A 27,556-nucleotide genomic window follows, 5' to 3' on the forward strand; every position below is an offset into this window, starting at 1 on the left:
TCCATAACTGCTAGATGTCTGTTAAATCACTTATTTGTTAAATGTGAAATATATAGTGTACAGTATATATATATGCTTTCTGGATCTTTTGACTTATTTAACAGTTGCAATCAACACAATGAAAGTTGTTCCTATTCCATTTTATACAAAATATGCCAATAAATATGCAAACAGTATATTAAATATATAAGCTCTTTATTTTAATTTTTTTAATGTGTTGTAAATATACTGTATAAAATTCAGTAAAGCATGCAAAACACAAACAACACCCACTATGTAAAAACTATGTAGTATTTTATCTTTATCTTTTTTTAATCTTTCGTTTTATTATTTGTGCATTTCCCTGTTGTCACAGGGATAGTTCGCTATTTCTGATTTTACAGATGAAATTCCCCTTTAGCAGATTTTGTAGGTTAAATCTGAAGACCATTACAGCAAAAGCCTTAAATTGAGGGTTTACTGCACTGTAAAGGAGAGAAGGGAATTTTTCAGTCTCTGAACATTGCAGTGTCTTTCATGCTTCAGTCAGAAGATGTCAGTAGGTTAAGCTTAGGTGTAAACGGGGTTTAACATTTACATCTAGTTTTCATCGGTGATTAAGGAGTGAAAGACTTTTCTCATGGATTCTTCAATCCTTCGGGAGCAAAGAATTTGTTTTGCCTACCGCTGGTACCAGCACCAGGCCATACCAGCTATTAGGACTTTTTATGTTTTCTGTAGTTTTAGTGAGCAGCAGATGGTAAGTGTGCTAGTATATCTTTACATTTCATTTTGCAAAATCGCATGTCTGAAAGTTTAAGAAAAGCAAAATAGAAAACACTTGCCAAGATTCTGCAAGGTAAGTAAGGTCTTAAAATCTTTGGCATACATATTCACGGCTTTAAACAAGTTAAGTTTAACATTTCATTTGTTTGAATCGGAAGCCGTAAAATGATTTTGGAGATGGATTTAATCAATTAGGAACTTTCAAATAGAAATAAGAAACTCAATAGGAAGCTCAATTAATCAATAAGAAACTTTCTAAATGAATACAAGGCTTAGTGGCTGATTATATAAAGCATTCCTTTTTGAAATTTTTTTTAGTCAATTTAAGATTGCCGTTTAACATAATACAACCTCTAAAAATTAAAGCCGTAGTTTGGTATTTCTATTCCTTAAAGTCATGCCAGATAAAGAAGACTTCTAGGTTTTTCTTGCTGCACAAAGTCTTTAAACAATAATTTTTGCTTTTTTAACATTCCACACGCACGGTTTACTTGTTTTATTTAGGGCTTTATTTAGATTTAGGGCTTTTAATTTGGAAAAAAAAGCAAGCCAAAGCAGTCTTAAAGCAGCATCACGAGACCAGAAAAAAACACCAAAAAGTAAAGCCAAGGCAGTGCTAGTTGAAATAACACTGCAACCTCAAGAGCTGCAAATCCACCTCATCACATGTTGTCATACTGCCATAGATGCATGGAGCCTGAATAAACTCATTTTAATATATATGCATGGTACAGCTCCCATCATGTATGAAGTTATTTTATGATTTAAAAAGCAATATTGAGCCAGACAGCTCTCAGCGGCCCTTTTCTATTGCAATTCCTTGTTTTATCACTGTAAGACCCAGCTTGCTCTGTATTCTCTCTGAATGTTTTTATTTTACAATTCCAGGGTAAGACGCAAAATGGTAAAGCCTTGTGATGCAGTTATGACTGACCCAGATTATCTGATAACTGCTTCAGTTCCAAAGCCCTGTATAAACTGGGTTTTGCTATATTAGACACTTTGTAATTGGGTTAAAGCAATGTGGGGAATAATCCCTGTAAGTGAAATTCAGTCCGAAAGGGCTCTGGGAGTGCTGTGATTTTCCATTTATCATGTTGCTGAAGAACAGAGGACAATTCCTAATAACCTTTTTTTCTTCTGTTTGGTAGGGAACATGTCCTAGGTATGCATAACTTTTTTTCTGTTCTGTTTAGGATATATTTGACCTTTTTAGTAAAGAAATACAATAATTGCAAGGTATTTACAATCGGATATATGTTGTTGCTAGTAGTATTACTATAACACTCCTCAATTATGACATCCTGACACAGCCACCAAAAACAGACAAAACACATTTACTGCTGCGTGCAGACAAGCCCATACATCATACAGGCCAGATAAAAGTTCAGTGAAACCTCATTAAGATAGTGCAGCTTACCAGTAGCCATTTAGAGGTATCTACCCTGCACCATGGTTCTTCATATCAAGAATGAGAAATTACAATGCTGTTAACTTCGGTTCTCAGCTTATCTGTATGAGAGGTTTTGTTTACTCTTAACTTGGTGGCGTGTTTGGTGATAAAGCAGCTTTTTTTCTCGTTTGGTCAGTTTGTTTTTCTCAGTTGCCGGGGAAAGAGATTAATGCTGTCATTTCAGAGATCAAGACTGGTTAAAATGAGATTGAATGTATGCAAAACCTAAGCATCTGCTTTTTTTCCCTTAAATTTAAAAAGTGAATTGTACAGCTGAGCTGTAACACTGGAAGGAATCTATCGTCTTGTGCAGGCTTGCAGAGAACTACTCTGCATCTACTCTTGTCTCAGTATTACACTTCATTTCAAAGCTGTACATTAAGTTGCAAACTTTATTAATGGATATTTCATAACGTGCAAATTAGAACAGTGTAAAATGAGTGCGAAGCACACAGTGCACTTTAAAGAATTTGAAGGAGATAATCATTTGACAAAATAAACATCATCCTGACCTCATTATCAGGGCTGTATGCAATCTGTTCTTGAAAAACTGGCAATCACCATTTTCATCCTTGGATCTCATTCATCATCCTGGCGGTTTAAAAAAGCTGTTGGCTCTATAAGAGCTGTGATTTTTTAAACCAGTTATATTTGAACAAATCCATACACATTGGGCTGCTAGTATTTACAAGTGTAGGGCAGAGGGATATATTTGAAACCAAAACAAGAAACCATGTGGTCTCAGTTACAGTACATTAAAGCTCTGGTTGCCTTTATATTAAATGGGTTAAAAATGGGTAAATAAGGGTTAGTTCCTTATTTTGGACTATACCATAACATTTTAATTTCAAACACTGCAGTTGCCTGGTTTCTTTCACTGAAGCCTTATTAATGTACTTTACACCATTCTTTGTTTTAAGCAGGTATAGCTAATACCAGAAATTTGTCGATTTTGCAGAGTACATTCTGTGCTAAAACATTAGGTGTACTGAAATACAGTTACGTTTACCTTTATGTATCAAACATTTTAGGAATCTGATAATACTGAGGAACACAAAGGAAATAATTTGCATTTTTATTGTATGTTTTATTCAGATTCAATAAAAGCCAAAATGCTTTACTTATAGACATAAGTAGCTGTTATGTATTAGCAGCCTCACTATAGAGCAGATTAGGTGATCTATTGAGAAGTGAGAAAGTGCTTCACTAGTTGAACTAAGTATGAATTATAGGTAAGCCAGATTGTATAATTGCAAAATGGAATTTAGCCAGGAGACGACAACCCTACTCTTACAAACAGTGCCTTGGGATCTTTGATGTCCAAGTACTCAGGACCGTGCTGCTGTCAATATTGGGAGACTAAAAACTACTCCAATTCACAGTTAATCTTTTTTTATATTTATATAAAATAAGAACTTGTACTGAAATATACTTAGCTTTATATATGCTGTATCCGTTTATTAAGATGAACATCAATAAGGAAGTATGCTTTCTGGCATATCCTGGTTTATTGGTATTACTAAACGTGTAACCAGGAATAAATTATGAACAAGCCATGATTTTAGCTAAGAAGGTCATAATAATTTGCTTTAATATATCAGCTTGCTTTTTCCAGCAATGGTTTGAATATAGTAAACATTAGCTTGCTTCTCTCTCCCAAATAATATTGATTTCTGTTGGACCAAAGAGTTTCTATTTGCTACTTGTTTTCCTGGAGTCCTGTGGGTATCTTTTGCTTGTAGAACTGTGGTAGTAAAAGGGTTTGCTCAAAGCATTATAAAACATTATTTGTGAATTGGTTTCAGATGGAACATATCCAGGTTTTTATCAAGCGCTGGTGCACAAGGGCCATTGATTTTATATTTATCTCTCCAAGGCAGGTTTATCACCCCAGTTGCATAAACATTTACCTTGCAGACTACTTGAACTGTTAAATTGTTTTGAGTAGGACCACTTCCTTGTTGGAATATTTTTAACTTGTTTGCAGCTAATTTAAAACTACAGACTTGGTTCTCTCTTTTTCTCTGGTTCGCTGGTCACAAGAACATGAAAGAATTGGGTGGATTTTTACCTGCGCTTCATCCCTGCATTGGATGACTGACTCTGCTGGTTGAATTCACAGTGCCCAGCTTGCTATGTTTTGCAAAGCCTCTCTGTTACTTCTGATGCAACATTCAAATGTCTCTTGATCTGTCATTCTTTTCTAAGCCTTAGCTTTTGGTTGGTGCTTCCTTTTTTTAGGCCAATAAAGTACTTTTCGTGATTTTTTTCAGAAGCTGGCTGCATTCTGCACTGGTTAAATGTCTGTGGTGTGTAATGCCTTGTTGAAAGTTCTGTCATTTTTGTTTCCTAGAAACCTGCAGAGAAAAAAAATTTTTTTTTCCATTACTCTATTTTATGGCTGCCTTTTCTTGCACCTTGTGCAGTTCGTACTGAAATGTTTTTGCTGGCTAGGTTCTGATTTCATTATGAAGTCATTTCACATTTGTGTGCACTTCCTCTATAATTTCGTTGGTTTTCCTCTGTAGAGGACAAAGAATTGTAAAAAATACATAAATTGTGTTTTCCTCTGAATAATACATTTTACTTTAAAACCTTTAAACTTTATCCAGTGCACAATAAGGCTTAATCTTTTTTTTTGAATGCACTGTGTAGCTTTCTGTTTTGTTCTTTGTTCTCCAATTAAATTAAGTACTTAAAAGTGTTTTAAAAGCAATAAATATTAAGCAGTGAACTGTTGAAAGGATGCCGTGTGGGTGGAGGAAGCTGTTAATGTTTTGTGATTGTCAGGTTTTTGAAAATGTCATGCTGTTTGACTGTGCAAAATTGTGGTAAGAGTTTTAAAGAGTATTAATGTTTGAAGACTAAGGGATTTTCACCATTGCCTTATTAGTGGTACAGTCTTAGAAAATGTTATTATATAAGAAAATGTTTCATCAGATCAGTTTTAGTTCAGTGCCCACAACATCTGTAAGGCAGTGACAGCATAATCCTGCTTAGTGGATTCAGGCAATCCTGACATACTGTTATTTTTTTAATTGTTCATACACATTGACACTGTGCGGAAGTTTATCTTCTGGTAAAAGATGTTAGACAAAGCTCAACTAGAACTACACACTACCCTCTAAACTACTCACTAGTGTTCAGCGTTGGTGTGACCCACAAAAATCTAAGCCTTTGTGGTCACACTTTTTCTGAAAGCCATTGCCTACATTTTGTAATCCAGTTTCTCTTCTGTAGGGATAATGGCGACAGAGCCAGGCACCGAACACCACGCAATGCTCGAATGTCTGCACCATCTCTGGGGCGCTTTGTTCCTAGGTGAGTAAGACCACAAGACACTTAACTGGTGTTTCTCTCCAGCTTAAACCAATAAAACCAAAGCACTTCACAAAGCATAAGATAGTTACACTTCTAACTCGCTACTTCCTAATCTAACACATTTCCTACCCCCTTTTTTACAGGCGTTTCCTGTTACCAGAGTATCTACCGTATGCTGGGATTTTTCATGAGAGAGGCCAGCCAGGCTTGGCCACTCACTCTTCCGTTAATAGAGTCCTAGCAGGTAAGGAACATCTCGGTCTCATAACTGATTTTTTACCCATACAAGGTGATGCCTTGATGCAAACCAGGCAGTGGCAGATTCAAACAACAGCTTGATTTTAGCTGTCGTGAATCGGGAACAGTTACCAGGCTCAAAATATGGAAGAGCACGGTTTTAGTAGAGATATGTGATGTATGCTGTATGTGATAGAAGCTGTATGTTTTACTACTATCATTAGGGAGTTTCAAGTAAAAACTGTTCCCTTTTGGTAGTGTGCTGTCAGCTTTTGCATAGGTTTTCCAACACTATAATTTAGGCAGGCATTGTGTAAACTGAGGATGGTTCTGAATGTGTTTCTCAGCAGTGTGTGATGATCTGCACTAGAAGTTAGAACCTCATCCCCAATAAATCAGAACACTCCTATCTCGTATCCAAACGGAAATTGGAGTCACAAGGACCAAATTGTTTGTTTGCCACCCACAAGGCTGGCCTAGATTAGAGAATTTAAACAGACACAGTGTATCAAAAGCCCTGCTTTTCACAGATGAAGTCAGTGAACTGAACACTTCATAAAGTGAACCTTAAATTATTTTGGCAAAGCCGAATGTGGTACTAAAAGTTTACATTATTTGTTTTAATGTAATACATTTTTGATGCTTTTTGCATCAATTTTACTAGTTTAGTAGATTTTGCTGGGTTATTATAATGTAATCTTGCATTTGGTGGGCAATTTTAAACCCAAATTAAGAATATTACCCAGGTTTACAGTAAATTATTACTACAAGAGTATTTTTCCTGCTTTTGTGAGGTACAGTCTGTTTCAGATCTTCCATTTTTGTGACCTTGATAACAGTTTTTGATATTCTTTGTATCTTTTCTGTTCATGTGCTCTGTCTGCTCCGGGTGCCTCTTCAAAGACATACTGCCTGCCCTTACTTAAAACCGTGTTTTTTAAACACATTACTTCCTGAATTGATCTGTGGTCAGAAGAAATGGATATCAGTGATCCTCAGGGGTATCAATTTTCTGCCAAAGCATGTTGATCTGCCAAATCTAAAGCCCTTTGCTGATGGATAGTGTCTGACAACACTTCACAATGAAACCAAAGAGTAAATAAATGACAAAGCATTCTGTGAATTTTTGTGAATAATAATTCAGATCCTTAAACTGCTAGAGAGCAGCTTTTCATAAAACATCAATTTGTACTATTTGACAAAGGGAATTTAATAAAATGCTCCTGCCTTGTGTAGGTGCTGATTTATGAAGTGTTCTTTTCAGACGTACAGTACAATACAAAAAGAATGCAAGGAGAGAGTTTTTGATTGTGACAAGGGCTTTGAATGTGACTCCTGTCCTTTTTTTTCCTTTTTGTTCTTTGCTGGTAGCTTAACTTTTGAAATGCGTTCATATAAAGATAGTTGATTTTGTCTTGCATCTTAATATTTTTTGGTTTAGATCATTTTTGAAGTTTTTCATTCATCATTATTCAGTTTTTTATTAGCATTCAGGAAGTGCTTTACAAGTAGAAGGGGAATTTAATTCTACTGTTTTTACATGCAAAAGTATATACAAAAACTGAACAGAGAGAAGGACTGTTCTTATTATAATCTCATAAGCCATAGTGAGAAATCTGAAGGCTTCTGAGAGAAGGTGCCGTGAGATTGATTGCTGATCTGACTGCCTGAGAAAACACTGGAAAGCAATATATTGAGAAAGCTCTCAAGTGTCAAGTTAATAAGGAGACATACAGCATCATGGCTAGGGCTTTTCACAGAATCCTTTTTACAAGGGGTCATTTGCATTTTGTGTCCTTGAAATTAATGTTTGATCTCCAAGTGCCCTTGTTTTAAAGGGAAAAAAAAACTTAATGTTTTACACTGCTTGGTGTAAGAGAATCATTTTAAGCTGTTGTTTTAATCGATGTTATCCCCCCCACCCCCCCAAAAAACAAAGAAATTTACTCGGTTAAATCTAATTTCATTACCTTGCAAAAACTCCTTTTTGATAATCAATTGTGTCCAGCAGAGGGCAGATAGAGACTGCATTTTTTTTTTCCATTGATGGAAAAAGACAAGCAAGCTTAGCCTTAAACTCTTATTATTTCCTCTCCTCTCTGTAAATTCGTAATTATTAAGGTGTCAGAGTTAAAGAGGTGGTTATTAAATTTTATGTCCCCTTGTCTCTGAGGGTAACCTGAGAGTGCTAGGATCAGACTGTGGCAGAGAACAGGCTAGTGGCAGGGCCAAGTGGGAAACAGTGTAGACTAATGTTTCCTGGAAAAACATTAAATTATTGCTAGGTATTATTGGCACAGTTCATGTAATTACTTGTCAAGGCAACACCAGTATTGGTTGCATATTAAAGAAGGTCACGGCAATGTTCTATGAATAAAATAAAAATAGGGAGTAGAAGGAAGCAAAAGAAGACTAAAGAGTATAAATAATTTCAGAAATAACAAACAGAAATAAACCATGTTCAGCACCCAAGCAAGGTTTCTGGACCAAACAGGCTTATCTTAAAAATAACTATCATAAAGTTTGTAGTCATACATTACGAACCAGCTTAACAAAATGGTTCAGTATCAAAACCTGTCCCCCCTAGAACCAGTTACTGTGAAAAATGGAAGTACTCGTTAAATCTCAACTGAATAATCCCGATTCAGATTGGTTTAAGCACCCACCTGAAAAGAGTGATTCCTCTCACTTAAAAAATGATTAGCAGCTAAAGCTTTGTTACCCCTTTATGACCTGTTGGAGCTTGAAAGTCCGGACAGTGGAAAAGGCCTGTGAACTCTGAATTTAGGCCTTATGGCCTGGCGGGACGACAAAGTCATATAAAAAAAAACCTCAGACTGTGGAATCAAGGTGGATGCTGGCCAGAATGTGTCTCCTAATGAGCCAGGTGTAAATTGTGTGCCACTAAAAACATTAAATATTGGCCGTATTCTGGGTGCGCAACTGCAAAGTTTTCCTTTGTGTGGTTAAAAAACACTTTTTGAAGTTTTACCATTTTTTTGCACTCGTGAGTCATTGTGGTTGACTCATTATTTTATGAAAGGATCTTGCTCATCGTCCTTGAAAAATGTATAAGTCTGATACGTTATGTATCTAGTCAAACCGCACACTTTGTACCGTCATTTAACAACCTAATCACGAAAGATTATTCAACATGAACATGCCTAGGTATAGGAAGTCCTCATAAATATAGTCGGACAGTTGTATAGGTGCTTGAAAATATAGTTGTACAGTTCTGAAAACTTTCTTGAGATGTTTTTTTTTACAAAGAAGACATTCCAACAATATATGGGCACCTACATTTTTACAGAGAAACCAAATTTCAAGTCACGGCGGGTGAGAACATCACAAGTGAAAATCTTGTTCTGTTCTTCACTTGCCCACGTCTGTGAATAGGGGCCTGGAGCTGGGTCAAATCATAATAGTCTCTCTGTCCTGGAATGTGAGTTGCTGCTATGTAACAGCTGTAACCTCTGTGATCATCCTTGCCAGTATGTTCCCCTGGTATTGTCTGGAAAGACTCAGCTGGAAGTCTTGTCTGTGTATTAATGAACTAAAATCAGTTGTTCCTTTCTTCCTGAGAATTACAGAATGGACTGGAATAGTACCCAGTGCAAAGCAGGGTCCCATTGTGATCTACCAGTAGCTGCCTGTTTTTACAGCATATTGGTCATTATTTTCAATTTTAATTTCTTTGCCTTAGCTTACTCCACTTTTCATTGTGGCATTTGTAAAGCTGATCACTAGTTTACAGAGCTAACTCCAACACTACTACTTATACAGGAGGGGATGTATATCACGCTTGTAATTGTAAAAATTGAGGATCAAAGGAGATGACCAGCTTGAATTATCTAATGATTTTCAATCAATCAGTGACATTTTCTTTCAACTGTGACTTCTAATCCTTTAATTAGAAATCCTTTGTTACGCAGTCGCAGAATAAGAACATTTATGGGCTGTTCTTTTCCTTTGTCATTGCTGTATTTATTTCCTGAAACCAAATGTCTTCTCTTTTTGCAATTCCTTTTCCATTTTCTTGGTGTTCACAAGTGCAGCTTAATCTTCAAGACAGCAATATACAGTATTTCTCACAGCTGATTAAACCTCATACTTGATTAAACGGGCTGTTTTACTTCTTATAACCCATGCCTTTTCTGTTTCCACATTTTATGCTGATGCATGCTCTGTTTAATCACTGATTTAGATATTCATCATAACAAAGGAAGGGAATACAGTGGGTCCATTTAAAGAGGAAATACCTCAGAAACACAGATTTACATTAGCTGTGTTCACAAAATATAAAAAAGGACTTCTTCACTGAAGGGTTTTGTAGCAAACTTTACAATCTTTTAGAGGCTTGAGCTTTAAGTGTGCTCAGCTCCCAAGGTTTTTTCATACTGCTTGCACACATCTCTTAAGAGCAAGCTTCCAGTTTTTTCTTCACACTTGACTGACTTTTACACTTTTTTTTACTGTAACTATGAGGCAGTATTTGGGGAACATCCAAACCCAGATTTGAAAGGTAGGAGAAATGAATAGCAGACACAAGCAGCTAAGGATGTGCAGCACATAGAAAAGTAAATGTAGTTTAAGCTACAGAACTGAGCCCCAAAAGTACTGTTCTGGGGGGCATCTAAGGAAACCGAGGTTGCTTATGTTAATTTGTGGTGGACTAGTAGGTAACACTCTTCCCTTTGGACCAGAATTCTAAACCACTGTTGTAGGATGGTGACTGGAGGCTATGATGTATGAGGTGCTGTTCTTTGAGTGAGACTTGAAACAAAGGTCCTGAGTGCTTGGTCATTAAATATCCCCTTGGCTTGTTAAAGTAGAAAAGGTGGTGTACTGTCTTAATTCCACTCGGCACCTGTACAGACTTGCCTCCCTAACATCTCCCTTAATTCAAATGCTGGAGTAATTTCTCTCTTCTCTGCCTGATCTGCTGTGAGGCAGAGCTGACAGTGGTTCATGCCAAGTGGGTGCAGGAGAAAAAACACTTTCTATATGTAAAATGTTTGGGGATCCTCCCAGATAAATACCACCATATAAATGCAATGAGTCCTGATTAAAGTCTTGAGACATGATTGTTAAATAGCTTAGTCTTCCTAATAGTCTGCATATGCATGTACACCACATTTATAACGCCTTATTTTTCTGCAATTAAGCACTTCGAAAGAACTCAGATTTGAGAGAATCTGGAGACAGGTGAGAGTCATATTTGAGGGATCGCAGCAATAGAAAACTCAGAACCTCTATATTTGAATATGAATGGGAAGCCTGATCCAGATATCAGATTACCTGGACTCATCAGGAAAGAGATTGGAGCTTGACTACAGTTTCCATGGTTACTTTCCCAATAACACCTGCCGCCTCACAAGTGGCATGTGGAGAGACAAAGGGTGACCTTTCAGTGGCTGAATGAGTGACAGGAAAGTGTAGATGCTCGCATGTGGCACTGCATTTATTTTATAAGAATGGCATTTGTTTGCCAGAAATCTGCTGTAGGTACAGCATGGACAGATTTTTAAATAGATTGTACTATAAAGCGATGGATATTTTTTTTGTGTAACAAGCAGTACATGAGTATTTGGTTTAAAGCGACCCCTGGTTACATTATGAAGTTCAGTCAATGCAGGTGTAAATAAACCGAAGTGGACTGCATGACTTCCGTCAATGGCTGATAACTATCTTGAGCAGCAAGATGATAAGAAAAATTGATTTGACAAGACACTCTGAGCAAATATACATATATTTTATATTAATATGTACAGATGACTGAGTTTTCTGAAGTTATTTCTGGATTATAACAAACATGCTGGGATCACATGTTACAGATATGTTTTTTTCCTTTTACCACCCACCTTAAAACATTGCTTAACACCATGCGCTTATTTAAAAAGTAGTGACTGAACTGCTTCTAAGAAACAAAATTAAAAGAATCAATCCCAAATTATTAAAAGAATGTTCTTCTTACTGGAACAATTAGAAAATAAAAGAGCATACTTCCAACAGTGTCACTTCAGGCAAGCATATTGAAATCCTAATTCAAATGGCAAAGTAAGCAGGTTACAGATAAACAGTTCTTACGCATTTAATAAATGTAGACTGGATTCCTTGGAGATGGCTATTTATCTTCTGGAACCGACTCTGAGAGGCTTGTTTCCAGGATTAGGAGAAGCAGCACATCTATTAATATGATAAAGAAAGCTTTGGGGAGACTGGGGGCAATATAACCTTCTGTTGTCATACACAATTGGCTTTGTTTTAACATATCATTACTTCTAGCAAATAAGCACTTATTTTACTCAGACTGTACATTGTCCCAGCATTCTGAGACCCAGCAACCATAGGGTAACCATAAAGCCTAAACTGGCAGAGCTGGTATCCTCTAATCTAAATACCTTGGTAAAAGGAGTAAATTATCTCTTCTAGTTTAATGTCCACTAGATGTTAGTTAGAAGTTATGGCCTTAATAAGTAATGCACGTTTCTGAAATGTGTCTCTGTATCTGCCTTTTTATTAAAAACTCAGCAATATACTGTAGGAAAGGAAAGGAGTATGTTCCGTGTAAATAATATGCTTGAAATTGTATGTTTATTAGAGCACCCGTGACAGCTGTTAAACTGGAAGCTTTTTTTAGTTTCATAAAAACAACCGAGAGGTCGGATACCCCCCATGGAGCTGTTACTGAACAAATGAACAGAATCGCAGCCGTTTAAGGCCATTGCTCCTGCTGACATCAGACTGAAACCCAGTAAAGGGGTAGGCGTTGTGGATGAAATTGCTTGTTTTCTAAAAAAGCAAGCAAACAAAAAAAAAAAGACTTTACTGCAGGGCAGACTTCAGTTCCTGTTATTTATGCTCTACACTACAGGGCATGTGGAGCTGCACTATTTTGTGCATTTTTCAATTTAGATTTAGTTGAGGTGGTTGGTTTCTTTTCTTTTTTACTTTGCTGAATGTAAGTTAATAGCTCCCAGCTCTTTATCTGGTCTGAAGCCTAAAATTCCCATTTGGGTTTTAACTGCAGACATCTCACCTTTATGTATCAGGTGGCACAGCCTGCAATGATCCTTCTCAGGTTCCTGCCCTGCCTCTAGGCTCAGCTGGGGAAACTGAATCTCCTCTGATCTCGCTGGGTTTTCTCTCAGAAGCACGACTGTGTGGGAACCCAAGCCAAGATGGTCGAATTTACCTGCTCATGACATAGCTATAAAATCTGTAGTGTGCACTCACTGCTGCTCCGTTTTATGTGTAGGATTTTAACTAGCTGTGCAATTAGACACCCATGTTTGAGCTTATTTTTGTAATTGTTTTTGGAATGCCATCTTCTCTGAAGCCATTGCTTTACAGGCCAGTATCAGGGCTTGCAAAATCAAGCCTGGAGTTGCTGCTTGCACTGGCACAATGGGTTCACTGCTCTGTTGTTGCCCAATGGCTGTGGATATCAGCTGTTTGGTTGGCTAAATTGATGGCATACGCCCAGATGACAGTAACTTTCCCACTTCTCGTGATTGATTCTGTTTTATTCATGGAATTCATAACCGATAACGAATGTGAAAATGGAACTGGAGTGCAGTGACTGACCTGGGGAACGTGGTGGGATCTATAAACAACTTTTGAATTCCGAAGTAATAAGTGTGATCATACTGTGCTGTTTGTGAGAGCATTAAGCATGTTCAGGTGACATTTGGGGATAATATTTATATGTTTTGGGGGAGAGTTACTGGAGTTAATGCTTTGTCTGTGTGTATTTTAGCCATTTATGGGCCATGGGTGCATATTCACTCCATGCCAGCCCACACAGCTTGTACAGTCGCAAGTCAGCCTAGTGGATGCTGCACACTGGTGGTGGTGGAGGGGATCCCCATTACCTGTAAAGCGCTTTGAGTGGAGTGTCCAGAAAAGCGCTATATAAGTGTAAGCAATTATTATTATTATTATAGTGCAGGCCTCTTCAAAAGGAAGACCTAGCATTAGTAGTTGGTTCAGCGCATTCCAATGGGTATTTAAAAAAAAAGTTGAAAAAAAGGTCTGCTAAAGTATATGTAACAAAATACACGTTTCTCTTGGTGTTGCGTATTGTACAAAAACAATCTGCTAAAAGTTCAAAAGAATGGTAATGCAAGATGAAAGTATTTTGTGGTTATTTTTGAAAGCCTTAGTTTATTGTTCGAGGCAAACATTGATCAATTTATATTTACTTTCTAACTTTTCAGAGAAATTTTAAATCTTTAAAGAATTAAAACTTGTTCTTTGTTATTTACTTTCCATAACTCTAGAAATCATTAAGGTCTTTGTTCTGATACTCAAAGAACTCCATTTTAAAAAGAGAAAGATATGTGGTCCAAAAAAAAAACAACTTTAAACTTTCTTTAAAGTTTCCGTGGTTTTATGGCCCTCAATCACTATTATGTTGTTATGAAAAACATTGATTAATATGCAAAATAGCACCTACAGCTCGAACGAGTTTGGAATGTGCTTCACATAATTGTGGCCAAATAAAGACGAAACTTAAAGACTGGCAGAGGAAGCAGACACAGCATATTTCATAGGCATTCATGGGTCATAAGAGGTCTTTGATGGAATTTGTTCAACGTGACGCTTCTAGCATCGTTCTGAAAGAGCAGGCATTCTGCAGCAGATGAGCTAGTTTTTCCTGAGAAAAATGCCATTGTTTACTGCTATCTGGAATTGGGAGCTTCTGCAGGAATGCAGATTTATTACTGTTCTTTTGACTTGCAGGTGAAACTCAAAATGGCTTGGCTAATTCAGTTCCGCCACAGTCTGATGGATGTTTAAAAAACACGGAATCACATCTTTTGTTGCCCAAGTGTTTCTTTTTTTTTGCGTCTTTTCTCTTTTCTGTTTAGCAACTGGTCCAAAGTTTAAAGGAGATTACAAAAACATCGTGATTACTGTGTAATAAAAGAGGATGAGAAAGCTCCATATGTAGGCATATGTGTAATTGAGGTTGACTGCTACAGAAAGATTAGTTGCATCTTTTTGTCTCCTATCAAACCAAAATCCTTTGTCAGTTATTTGTGTTGTGTTCGTCTTGTTGCAATATTCACACTTCAGCGACTTTTAATCAGCGTTGGCTTCTTGAACTGTTCATACGGAATTGTTATATTTTGTCAACTTTAGATATCCCTCAACTCCTAGCCTTTAAACACCCCTGAGAAGCGTATGGAATTTTCTTGCCTCTTAAGCTGTTTGTAGTAAAAAAACAAATATTTCTGTATTTTAATATTGAATATTGCTACTTGAGGTAAAGATACAAGAAAAAGCTGCATCATAGGAAGCACTGTTAAACACGTCCACCTGGAGCTGTCTGTGGTTGAAAGTGGATATGAAAGTTGAAAGTGGTCGTTATCATACCAGAAAGAAAGAGGGTTATGCCATTGTCTACCAGTCCATCACCACTACCAGAACTCAACACACAGATTTGCAGTGTTTCTCAGTACCTGCTAACTTCCTTAGATGCACCCAAATTCTAGTATTTCTTAAAAGCATTGCTTTCAGATTTTCTGCCCCGACCAAAAAGGCAAAACAAAAGAAATTTCCTAATGTTGACTCTAGATTGCATCTCACAAACATGGATTGGTGGGCATGTGCCTCAGTGGGAAATCATAAGGCCTGATTCATTTGGAATTCAGTACTTCCAGGGGCCAATGATTTCTAAAAATGGCTTTTGACATTTTCCAGTTATGAGTCTTTCCATAATGTAGGAGCCTACATGTTTTCCTGGTTTAAGTTTCAACTTAATTAGTTTCACTCTTTCACATCACGAGAAGAAAAGGCCTTAGTTTTCTGAAATCCAGATCCTGGAGCTGAACCAAATGAACAGTGACAGCAGAATAATGGACAGCACTCATCTCACTGGTGTTGCATTTAGCCTGTTGGTAGAGCTGTGTGGCAGCAGATCAGAGGTTGTCTGACCTTCTGGTAAGTGATTCCTAGCTGTCCTCCAGGGATTTTGATGAATGACTGAAACCATTTTAATAAAAGCAACATTAATAGCCTTACAGCCAGGAGAATCTCAGAGTAATGGGCCAGCTACCTAAAACACATCGCAAGCAGGTTTGGGGGAAAAACTGAAAATGAAAATTCAAGTCTACTCTGATCTGTGGACCCATGCAGTGGTTATACTCCTGTAACTCTGTTTCATTCTGTCATATTCTTTGGACAGTGGAGAGCGCTGTTGTAGGAAAGCTTAGCTTGACAAGAAAAAGTCAAGAATACTTTAGCTGCATGCCTCCCATTTGACATCCCAGTTTTGAAAGCGTAATATCCTTGATTTTTTTTGGTCATGATTGCTTTGACATATTCAATTTTATATACATGAGTAGGAATAGAGTTGACTACTAATATCCTAATGCTTCATGCAGCTATGAAAATGGATTCAGATTGATAATAACAGAGAGGCATGTTTAAATATAGACCTTTTTTGTGACTTAAGTTCTTAAGTTGCCATGGGGGCTTCCCAGACTTTGAGAAGCATTCTTGTGAATGAGGTAGGCTCTTGGACAGGGGCAGGGCGGGAGATATGTCAGATGAGCTCTTGTCTAATGAACCAAATCTAATGGAAAAGCCATTAGTGTGCTTATTCTCTGTCACTCTTTCAGTGTTGCTTCTGGTTTTATTTCTCCCCTCAGCCTAATGTTTTACTTCTTAACTTAAAGACCTTGTGCCTGGCGTGTATCCGTCTTCACTTGGCTAGGATGAAAGCAAGCCCTCGTCGTGTATTCTCCTGTGTTCACAAAAGCCTTATAGCTATTGTTTCTGGCTTTTCAGAGCATGAAGTCTGACATATAAACCTAATTTCTTTTAATGGAGTGACCCTTTTTACACAGAGCTCTTCTGCATGGTTTTTATTACTGAACAGTGTCCAAAAGCTTATTCGTGAGAGACACTGTGCAGTACCATTTTTTGTCATCCATACTCTGAATGAAAAGTTCAGATTTGCCTGCAATTCAACTAACTCTGTTGAAACATTTGCATCTGAGCATATGAAAATACATAGTGGCGTTGAATTAAAAATAATTCCTCAGTTAATCCTTGTGCCAGGGAACACTAACTCCAGAGAAGCACCTTAGCTTGCTCCGTAATAAAATGGTGATTTCTTTATGAAACCATATAATTAATTAAAATATCCCTCCAGTTATACTAGCTGATTTATTGTAAGGAACACATCTCACATAGGGAGAATAATTAACTTTTTGGTTCAAAGTAAGAGGTGTGTTAAAATTAGTTTTCACAAGGGTGATTGTTCCCCGTTTATTTGATTGGTCTGGGAAAGTTTTACTTTGACAGTTTATACTGCAAAAATGAATTAGGCAGTCTTTTTTCGCTATAAAGTGAAGACCTCTCTTCCCCCAGACCGCTTTGCTAGTTCGTGGTTTTTGTTCTTGTCTCGCCTCCAGGATGCTGTGATGAGGCCCTTGTTTGCGCTTTTACATTGAACACCAGTGTCTGGAGATAATTCACACTGGCAAAACAGCCGCAGAAAAAGACAGTAATTGGTCTCAATATAATTAACATGCAGCAGCAAATACGTTTTTCCTGCATATCTACATTAATGTGGAGAGTGTTTTGACTTCCTGAAATGTTTTCGCAGGGTTTTGATGCATTAAAGGCAGTGTTGAAGGTGAAAGAAAATCAGTGTTGATGAATTATTACGTTTTTACAAAGATGGGGTTGAAAGTGAACTTGTATAATAGTTAATTTAATTGAGGGCCAGAAAATTAACAAGTAAAATGTTATCATTCTGATTCATTTGTTGAACATTGTGTGTCACAATACCTGTTGATCTTATTCAGTGTAACACTATATGGTGTAATTGCAACACAGTTGTGCTAAAATGCCTCCGATCCTCACAAATATCGCACCATACTAACCTAGGATATTTTTTTCACTAGTGGGTTGTTTTTTGTGCATTTTCTTTCAATCCTGTATAAATTAAGATCTAAGTAAAAAAGAACTGCAGTATTAAAAAATTGAATATCTTGTAGTAGTTTCGATAAATGTACAACTGTAGTCTTTAGCCGAGGTCGATCATTTTCATTCACTCAGACATTTTAGGTTTTAATATTTCCCCCCATTAATGGCAAATTTGTTATGAAGACAAATATGTATCAAAGGAACAGCTGGCAAAAAAATGGTTACTCGATAAAGTAAATAAACAGGGAAACAGAAATAAATCCAGGTGACTCTTCATAGCTGCCTATGAAGAGCTGGGCAGTTTTTGCCAATATACATAGTTTTTTTTATATAGAAGTACAAGTATAGTATAGGAAGAAAACGCAAGAAGAAAGATTCTGCTATTTTCACTATGCGTTATAAGTTCTTTTTTCAGTACTTGTTTTACCAGAGCCTTTTGGGCATGATTCAGGTACTTTTTATTATTGTTAAGGACAGATTTCTGAGGGAAATTAATGTTATTTTTAATGCATGATATGGCGTCTTTGAAATATATGTATATAAACAGAGCGTACAATAAAATCTGTCACAACGTTTGGACAGACTGCTACGTGCAACAGCCAAAGTCTTTTGTTTAGGATTGTTTGGATTGCTGCCCAAATGATAATGCTAGGTGTTAGGATGGTGAACTACAAACTGAACCTGCCTTAACAAGTGCTCTGCATTAGAATTGTATTACATAACTTTTTATGTATGTGGAGACTGTCGTTTCAGAAAATTTAATGGACCTTGCAGTGTCAGTCACCGTGTAATTGAAATCCTTCCTCATGCTATAAATAATACTTCTTGAAATTGCAGAAGGCTACCGTGCATATATTTGCATTATTATAATTAGTTTTGGCCTTACAGATAAACGGCACTCTTCTGATTTGGTATCAGGGACTGAATCTTCAAGGAGACCTACTATTACTGAACACGTGATTCTTTTTCCAGTCAGGCGATGTGATTCGTAAATGCACTGCCAAGCATGTGCTCTCTACACAGTGTTTGGTGTCTGTCCTTATCTCTGCAGCTGAAGTATTTATTTATTTTATTGCAGCGTATTAATAGCCTGCTGCTTTTCTTTTCTGGGGGATTATACTGACGAGTGTGGCGATAGTTGTTAAATCAGTTGTAGCAAAGATCATTTTTTGTTATCAATTCTTTATTTGACAGTCTACTTATCCCCAATACTTATAATCTACACCCCCAACATACACATTTTACTGAAACATTCATGCATGTCGGAAACAAATTACCATATTTATACTCTGTGGTATGATATCAAAACCTTGCGCTGCTTTGTTGTAAGTTGCTGAACACGTTACGTTAAAAGCAGGGCAAAGCTGATCGGAGTAAGAAGTGGCTATTTTTGAATTCTGCAGGTTCGAAGAAAGCTTCTGCTGCTGGACTGTTACACAGTTTGGGATCGGTTCCTCTGCATCTGTAAATCTGTTGTACTCTTGCCTCTGGTGTGAAACCCTCAGCCTTAATTCTGTTTAAAGATCAGACAGTCGGCTTTAGTTTTTTCAGGGCAAGTTGGAGGGTAACATTGCTACAGAAAAACTGCAATTAAATTGTCCTCCAAGTACTTGGTGTATTATTTTGAATTGGGTCATGCAGTTTTGAACAAAAGTAAAACAAAAGCATGTCTCCCCCAGAGGTCAGCATCATTTGTAAACTCTTTTATCAATGCATAGATTACTGTTTATGAATGTGCTGCTGAGAATGGTAGACTCATCATAGCACTTTTTTATTATTAGAGTTTTCCAGCTGCTGATAGTATCATTGTGTTCCTGTTAGAGCCAAGTGCAGTTGTGGGGTATAGTAAGTGGTAAATTACGGTGCTCCTGTAGGTCTCTTTCTGCTGTATAATTTATATGCACTGTACAGATTCAGTCAGTAAAGATGGGGATTTGTAACATCTTCAGGCACAAACTAAAGTACTTTCTTGCTCAAGGTTGCCTGCATTTTCTTCTTGTAACCTTGAAAAGACTATTGGCTTTAGAAAATCAGTGCCAAAGAGGTCTGCTTTAGGGGATTTTTATTACAAATCCCTCAGTCTTATTTTTATCTGTGTAACATAAGGTCTGCCCTTGTTTGCATTCCAGTGGATTGCAACCAGAATATCTGTGCAGTATAAAAACTAAAGTGGCTTGTGGAGGTAATTATTCAGACAGTGGAAGAAATTGCACTGCCCACTCCAGAGAAGAAGATGTATGTGTTCACTTTAATTATATTAATGTTTTTCACTGTTAGGAACATAGAGCCATAGACCTCTATTTATTCAGTTTGTTTCCACCCAAGCATTATTTTACCCCTGCTGTGGTGGATGAAGCCAGAAGGTACTTCTGCCCCTTTTCAGGATTGATGACTTAAGGTAGAAGGTCGTTAAAATAATTAGGGTTTTCTAAGTAAAATCTAAAAGCACTCATAGCAAGGTTTTTGCTTCTTTAATTTGAACACAGTCACTTGCATTGCATCTTTTTTATAGAGTCATCACTCAATAGCACATCCTCCTCAACAAAAAGGATTCTTGTAGCTACACAAGGCAAGTTATATACAGTGGAAGATCTGGTCAGCACATCCAGGATCAGGCTTCTTAACCGACGTCACAGGTTAAATTGTCGATATTTTTCTTGCTGATGTTCATTTCAAGTGTGTGCTTTTCTTTGTACAGCTGCAGTTGGCCTGTTTTTCATGGTGTTTGTCAAAGCACTCAAGCAGAGAGTGTTAATCCAGTTGGAATGACAGTGCTGATACTGACTGGTTTAAATTAACAAACGGAATCATCTTATTGGAAATACAGCCTCTCCTCCAGCACCTTCACTGTAGCATACATGTTCATTAATGTTCTTCTTTAAGGCTGTAATTGTCATAAGCAAAGGCTGACATGGCTTCAGCAAAGCTTGCGAAAGATAATTGCTTTAAATTTCTTTATTCAGTAAGGCAAAGGCAATCCTATTAAATGTTTTTGAATATAGTTTTACTATTAATCTAGAGTTCTGTCTCAGTCCTTTTACTATTGTATAAATCCTGTTATATTGTGCTATTGTATTTTTATCCAGGAATTGTGGATGAAAGGTCAAGGGATATCTGTGAATTTATGTGTAATGATGTGTTCTTTTTTACATTTAAATGTGGTCTTAGAACTACAGTTAATGCAGCTGTCTTTATTTTAAATATGAACACATTGTTTTGCATCTAAGGACAGTCTATTTCTAAATGCATCCTATTTCTTGTCTGAAAGATACTGTAGTGCTCTTGGATAATGCTGCAGTGACTTTTGTTTCTGTCTGTTTTAGAGTAGCATTGGCATCCTCTTGTGTTTTTTTGGTTTGTAGCCCACGATGCTCAACTTTGGCTTCATGGTGCCTGTTGAACAGAAAAATCTGTCAGCTCTTAACTCTGGGGATGAAGTAACATCCAGCACTTCTCCAAAGGAGAGTCCCGAGAGTGAGGGGATTGCCTGGAAAAGAAAGTGGATTAGGTTTCTGAAAGAGGGTCTGCCTTTGGTTAAAAGGCAGGGACAGGAGAATACATCTCGTAGATGTAAATATACTGTTAATCTTAAGAAGAAGCTTGACACCTGTGCAAAATTCCATCATTTTCATGAAGCAGAAATATTCCATTAATGAATAAGAAAGAGTGGGGGGGGGGGTGGGTAGTGAAGCTTTCATCCTAATTGCTTTTCATGTTTACTTAAAGCCTTTATCACGGCTCTCTGCGCTTGCAAATTATTTCATAAATGTCACAGTGAAGCTCAAACTCATCATTGCCCCAGCTTTTCCTTGCCGACTGTGAAGAAAAAGCCCCTCTGTGTGTTTGGAATCCATGGAAAATGCTCTTATTTCTCCACAGTGACTGATAAATTAGAATATCTACATCATGCAGACTGGAGGCTAAAGGCTTCACAAAAGGTGGGTGCAGCTGCCGCTAATATGGCGTGACAGTAGAAATGGAAATTAAAGTTTTGAAGAATTGAGCATTTCCGTATTTATATATAGCTATTATACAGTATATACCGGAGCACCAAGGGGAAAGAGGAGCTTTATTTTTAAAAGGGAGAGTTGCATCATGTTTTTCTTTTTTTTTTTGCCCGCCTGTATGGCGTCCATCAACAGTTACTGGGGATGGCCGTGAGAGGGCCGTTCCTCGGAGAGCGCGGGCCACGCAGGGCAGTCTGCTCCGAGCCGCCGTGGCTGTGGGCTCGATAAGAGCCACGCAGAGGTGAGATAGGAGGCAGGTTCTTTTTTTTCCCCCTTGAGCTGCTGCTGCCCTGTGTCCATCTCATGGCAGCCATTCTGTCACAATGCCTAACAGCGCGTGGAGAACCAGTTTTCAATCTGTCAGGGAAACCTGGCTGCCGAGAAAGAGCGGGAGCAGTTTGAGCGTCAGGAACTCGCTTGACAGCAGCTGAGTTTCGGCAGTCAAAATCCTATTTCTGGACATCACCTCCGAAAGTCCTGATGGATGTTCTCTTTCTCTTTCTTTTTTCTCATTAGTTCAAGTTCACATTTATTTGTCATTCCAGCCATACACAAGTATACGGTGGAGCGAAATATCGTTCCTCCTGGTCCACGGTGCAAATACAGACAGGACACTGGCATGCAGAGTGCAGATAGTGCAATCCTGGAAACTCTGTTAACACTCTCAACTGTCATCCTGGAAACTCTTTTGTGTGACGTTTTAATTGTTTTCATTTTGATTTCACGTTCAGGTGGATCTTAATCAGATTACAGTAAAATACTTTGTCGTTCTATGCCCGAGTCCCACTGTGGAGCAGATATCGCTACTGCAGAATTCAGGCACAAATTGTTCTCCATCTCATTCCTCGGTGACTTACTGTTATAAATAGAGGCCAAGCTGTGACTTATTCCCTTCACGTACAGTACTTCAAATATTGTCCTTGAATTGAAAATGATTATAGCTACCCCTTCATGAAAAACAAGCTGCTTTGAACCATCATACTGCCCCATTTGTCAAGTTTTCTCTTTAACTCTGAAATTAAGGTCCCTTTTTAAAAGCATTTTTTTTATATCTGCTTGCCTTAATCCTAACCAGTGGGTCCCTTTGTACCTGATAGACATGTTTGACCTAAAGTTCTAATATATTCTATAATATAGGAAAATCACTCGGTGTAGTAATGAGTTTATAGTTATTTGTAGTTGCCCTATAACGTTATTGTATTTTCTTTAATACTTGAGGCTTTAATGAGGTTTAACCCATTTACATGCTACAGGAGATAAACATTAAGTATTTAATCCGTCAAACTGTGGACAGTGTCTGTTAAGTTTTGATAACGTTATGTCAACTAAGCATATCTAATAGTGGCATATTAAGTTTTTCTCATCAGTAGATTTAATAGTATTTTGCATGATGCGGTGAGTTACTTAATTGTCCATCCTACAGACTGTATTTGTCTTTTGTCTGAAGCATGATTCCTTTTTCCCTTCTAGTTATTGTATGGCTAATTGCAACTTTTTTTTGTTTGTACTTAAACCAGTGTTGCTTTCATATATTTCACATGCAGAATTTACAAGAATAAAAAAAATGTTATTTTTTACCCTGGGCCTTTGGAACTGTAGTTTATCTCTGATAATGATCATTTTAATTTTCTTAAAATGCTTTATGCTGAGAATGGTGTTTTTCATTCTAATCTTCAAGAGTAGAACAGGGAAGCAATGTTCTTAATATACATACTTTCATAAATACATAAGCACATAGGATAACAGTCGCTTTATGCGTTTTATTACTGCAAATCCTCATGCAGTTACTAGCTGTATTCAATGTGCATTCCAACTGTGTCATACCAGTAGCAAGGTTTGCAATCTTTTTTTCCACTGTGGAGTATTATTTCATGGCGTATTACAGAAAAACATTACTAGCCCTGGACTGAAATTCTTTTTAGTCATCTTTGCTGGCAAACTGATGTATCTGACAGCTCTTTCTTTACTTTTATAAGAAAAATGCTAGATGTTACAGTTCTCCCTGCAGGCAAAATCTGTGCCAATTTCCGAGGAAGGAAGTTTTTTACATTAATTGATATGGGTAATTTATGCTGTACATTTAGTTTTATTTTGCTTTTAGAGAAATGACACAAATGTAGCTTTATTTTTTATCAGTCAGGAAATCCGCTTATCAAAGTGGGTGGCAGTCAGTATATAATGTGACACTTGACTAAAAAGCATCATCAGATTTCAGAATGAGATATAGATTTTTCAAATAGATGTTTTGTATCTGAATTTCAGGAAAGACCATAATATTTTCTTTACATTGTACAGCTGGACATTAACAAGCACACTAGCTTGCCCTTAGTGTGTTTAACGATATTAATGAAAACAGAACTGGCCTTTATCACTGACCTTGCTTGTTTTTATGTGAGTAAATCCAAGAGTCTAGAATTATTCCATTATTTCTGAGGACTGAGGATAACATAGATATATGCTTGTGTCCTCCAGCGTTGCTTTGTTTAAATGTGAATGTCTTTATGACTGCAGTATATCAGTATTGTTTCCAAAGGCAGCTGGTAGCAATAAGCCATAGAAAGCCATTCAGTTGTGGAAATGGCGTGTAGACACTGGTCATTAGAGTAGATCTATGTACATGCAGAGATGCTTTGTCTTTGCATATAGACTTTCCTTAGGTATTTGTTCCTTGTTTGCTTTGTGATTGGTAATTTCCAAATGTACATCTAATCCTGGATCATATATTAAACATTTTTGGGTGGTATGTAAAAGTGTAAGTGAAGTAAGGTGATGTAAATGTTATATTATATTGCTTTAAGTTATAGCCGTGAAATGAAGTGCATTGCATAAGATCTTCTGATTTCAACAGAATTAAGGAAAACCCGTTACTGTAAAACTGTAGTGTCTAAGACTGCAGATGTGATATTACAGTGCTCATCTGTCTGGCATAAGCTATTATAGTTAAGATCTCCCATTGTAATCAATGGGAAGATGCAAAGCAGTAAAATCGGGAGTAGCTTAATAGGTATTTATGTCTGCATCGCATACTTTAAAGTGCACAATGAGAATTAAATCTAATCCAAGGGTTGAATTCAGGTCTGCAGCTCTGTAAATGGACTTTTAAGTAGCTCATATACAATGCGGTGCCCCTGCTATAATTTAGTTAGAGTGTGTAACAGGATGTAGAAATATTGTTATTTTGGTTATCCTAGAGATATCTGTTTATATCATTGTAAAAAAGAGAAAATATAGGGCATTTTTTCTGGTGTATCATATTGGTTTTCTGAGGTCTGACACACATTACTTCTAAAATGGAATAGTAATTTAGCCTTGGGGAGAGGAGGAGAGACTCCCCCTGTTCACGTTTCAAGTGCTTTTGCTATGTACAGTTGGAGAACTTACTGCATTGCTGTTTTCTGTATGAAATTGCTAATGTTTTCCATTAACTACAATATTCTCAGTTTTTTTAATGACATTTCATTGTTAAAAATACAGAAAAATGTAGAATTGTTGGACCCTGTTTGATCCAATCAGTCCTTCATAGTGGTTCTTAGGAAATTATCTTTTTTATTGTTATTTAAGATAAAATTAGAATGACCCCAAATGTGTTGTGTCCCTAATCCAGAAGAACAGCTGACTCAAAGCTGAAGAATGGCTTCTTGGCCTTTTGAGTTATGCAGGAATGGAGTGCAAAGTGAAGTTTAAGTTCATGGAGTCAGCGTTATTTAAAACAAAGGCCTTATGCACCGGATTGTAAATATACTTGGAACTTTCTGACTCCTTTGTGACAACTGCTACAAGGATGGCGTGACCTTCAAACCTACGCATTCAGTATTTGTACTCATTTATGTGGTGGATTAGTGCACAGCTGGGGAGCAAGGAATGCCAGCTGTTATTGCTCTGGGATGTGTACTTTCAAGGAGAAAGGGGAGAGAGAATTGTTCCTCGTTAAGTTTTTGTTTCCTGCCACCAGCTTCACACACCTCCCACACAACATTAGAAAAGCTCCTGTAATCCTGTGACTGTGAAAATGTTATCCTTTCATTGCTGAGCAAACAGAACCTTTGGGGGTTTTATAACTCATCATATTAAACTTTGGGGTAATTGGGAGTGTGGATATTTTAAAATGCGAATTACGATGTATGTTTGGAATTGTGGATTGTGATGCCTGTTGCAATTCCAAGTGAAGGGACTGCAGTTTTCCACATAGTATAAGACTACCTAATGACTACAATGCCTGTTCTTCTGTTAATGAGTTTTTTCAATTTGAATAAGTGGAAACTCCAAACTTTAAAGTTGTAGGGGATATTAATCCCAGAAAACCTTCAATATGAGGCAGGTAAATATGCTTTGTGTAAGCGCTTTTAGTTACTTGTGTTAAATGATTTATAAATCATGTTCATTCCCAATGGTCCAGCCTTTGATCTGCCATGGCCTGGAATCCCCTTGATATAAAGTAAAGCTCACAGGCCGGTGTGAAACTTACCTGACATCTGACCTAACATGGAAGAATCCTGTTTCATTTTTGTTTCTTTTGCATCGGAATATAGCAGATTCACTTATTTATCAGAAATATACACACAAGGTGAAAAAATATGCCAAAATGTCCGTCTGTAGCAATTGTAAGTTGTAAGTTGATAAATTTAGGAGGGTTAAGGCGTATGCGTAATCAGTGTAAATCAAAGTAACATGGCTTTGTTGTGGAACAGAAAGTAGAAAGCTCACCCACCACTTGCTAATTACAAACCCAGATCTGGATAAGAGTTTTCTACTGGGCAGGAGGAAGACGCAGCTCTGTTGAAGTTGCATTTGATGGGAACATCAGTTTTGGTTACATCTAAAATATTGGGAAAACAAGCGGGCATGTTGCATTATGACTAAGGCCCAGATCACTTTCTCACCTTGGGCCACGTCATTTTGCAGCAAGTCCTTTAAGAAGGGATTACAAACTCAAAGCCTTGCACTGGCTGTTGTTTTTTTCTGTTCAGGAACTCTGTCGTACAGAATTCTCTCCACAGATCTTCAACTGGTGTTTAATCCTCAAATTAAAAGATCATTCAAGAGAAAAAGAGACTGAGGTGATGGCTACAGGTTTCCTTTTGTATGGGAGGTATTAATAAATGCTCTGGTTTGTGCAGGTGCCGTGATTGGAGATGGACAATCAGCAGTTGCCAGCAACATAGCAAATACAACCTACAGGCTGCAGTGGTGGGATTTCACCAAGTTTGACCTTCCTGAGATCAGTAACGGTAAGACTACTTTATCTATATTTATCTATATTTCTGCTTCTGTACTGATTCTGGGTTCCCTTACCAAAGAAAAAACATATATTTTTTACTAATATAACCAAGTCATTTTAGGTTATTTGTTTAATTTCCTTGTTGTTATGTCTTGGAGGAATGATTGTCTTGTGAAAGTTTGAAAGTGTTGTAGGACTGAATAGCAATTGAGTTAGTTAGAATCATCCAATTGTTTTATTGAGAAAGCAGTCAAATGGGTCAAATTCCAGATATTTTGATCTTTTTTTGACCAGCAAAACAACGCTGATCCACAGGAAATCACACAGGCTCTTGGTCTTTGTGAATAATTTACAGAGCTGTATCTCCATAGCTGTACATCCTTAGTTCCCTTGTGGATGAAACCTACATGGTGACCCACTTTATAGAATACATTTTCAACACACAGGATTAATTTTGATGACATCTTGCTCTTTGAAAAGTAGTAAAACCACATAATGTTTGAGTTCTGTGCAATACAAATGTCATTTGTGTAATTGAAAACAGGTTTTCAGATGTGTTATCAATTCAGTCTAGAATTTCCAAAGAAATTTGTTCAGGAAATATCTAATTTT

The 27,556-nt window shown here is 37.2% G+C and overlaps 1 protein-coding gene across 2 annotated transcripts in view; it reads left to right on the top strand.

Moving 5' to 3' along the window:
• ambra1a (autophagy and beclin 1 regulator 1a) overlaps positions 1 to 27,556 on the top strand; it is a 103,218-nt gene that overhangs the window by 29,302 nt on the left and 46,360 nt on the right. For both annotated transcript variants that reach the window (XM_088935096.1, XM_088935097.1), the window contains 3 exons: positions 5,459 to 5,539; positions 5,683 to 5,783; positions 26,844 to 26,954. In XM_088935096.1, the coding sequence (XP_088791222.1) occupies positions 5,459 to 5,539; positions 5,683 to 5,783; positions 26,844 to 26,954 (293 nt within the window). The remainder of the gene's footprint in view (positions 1 to 5,458; positions 5,540 to 5,682; positions 5,784 to 26,843; positions 26,955 to 27,556) is intronic.

The sequence above is a fragment of the Atractosteus spatula genome, chromosome 16 (genome assembly GCF_055471065.1).
Source record: "Atractosteus spatula isolate fAtrSpa1 chromosome 16, fAtrSpa1.hap1, whole genome shotgun sequence".
Taxonomy (NCBI): Eukaryota; Metazoa; Chordata; class Actinopteri; order Semionotiformes; family Lepisosteidae; genus Atractosteus; species Atractosteus spatula.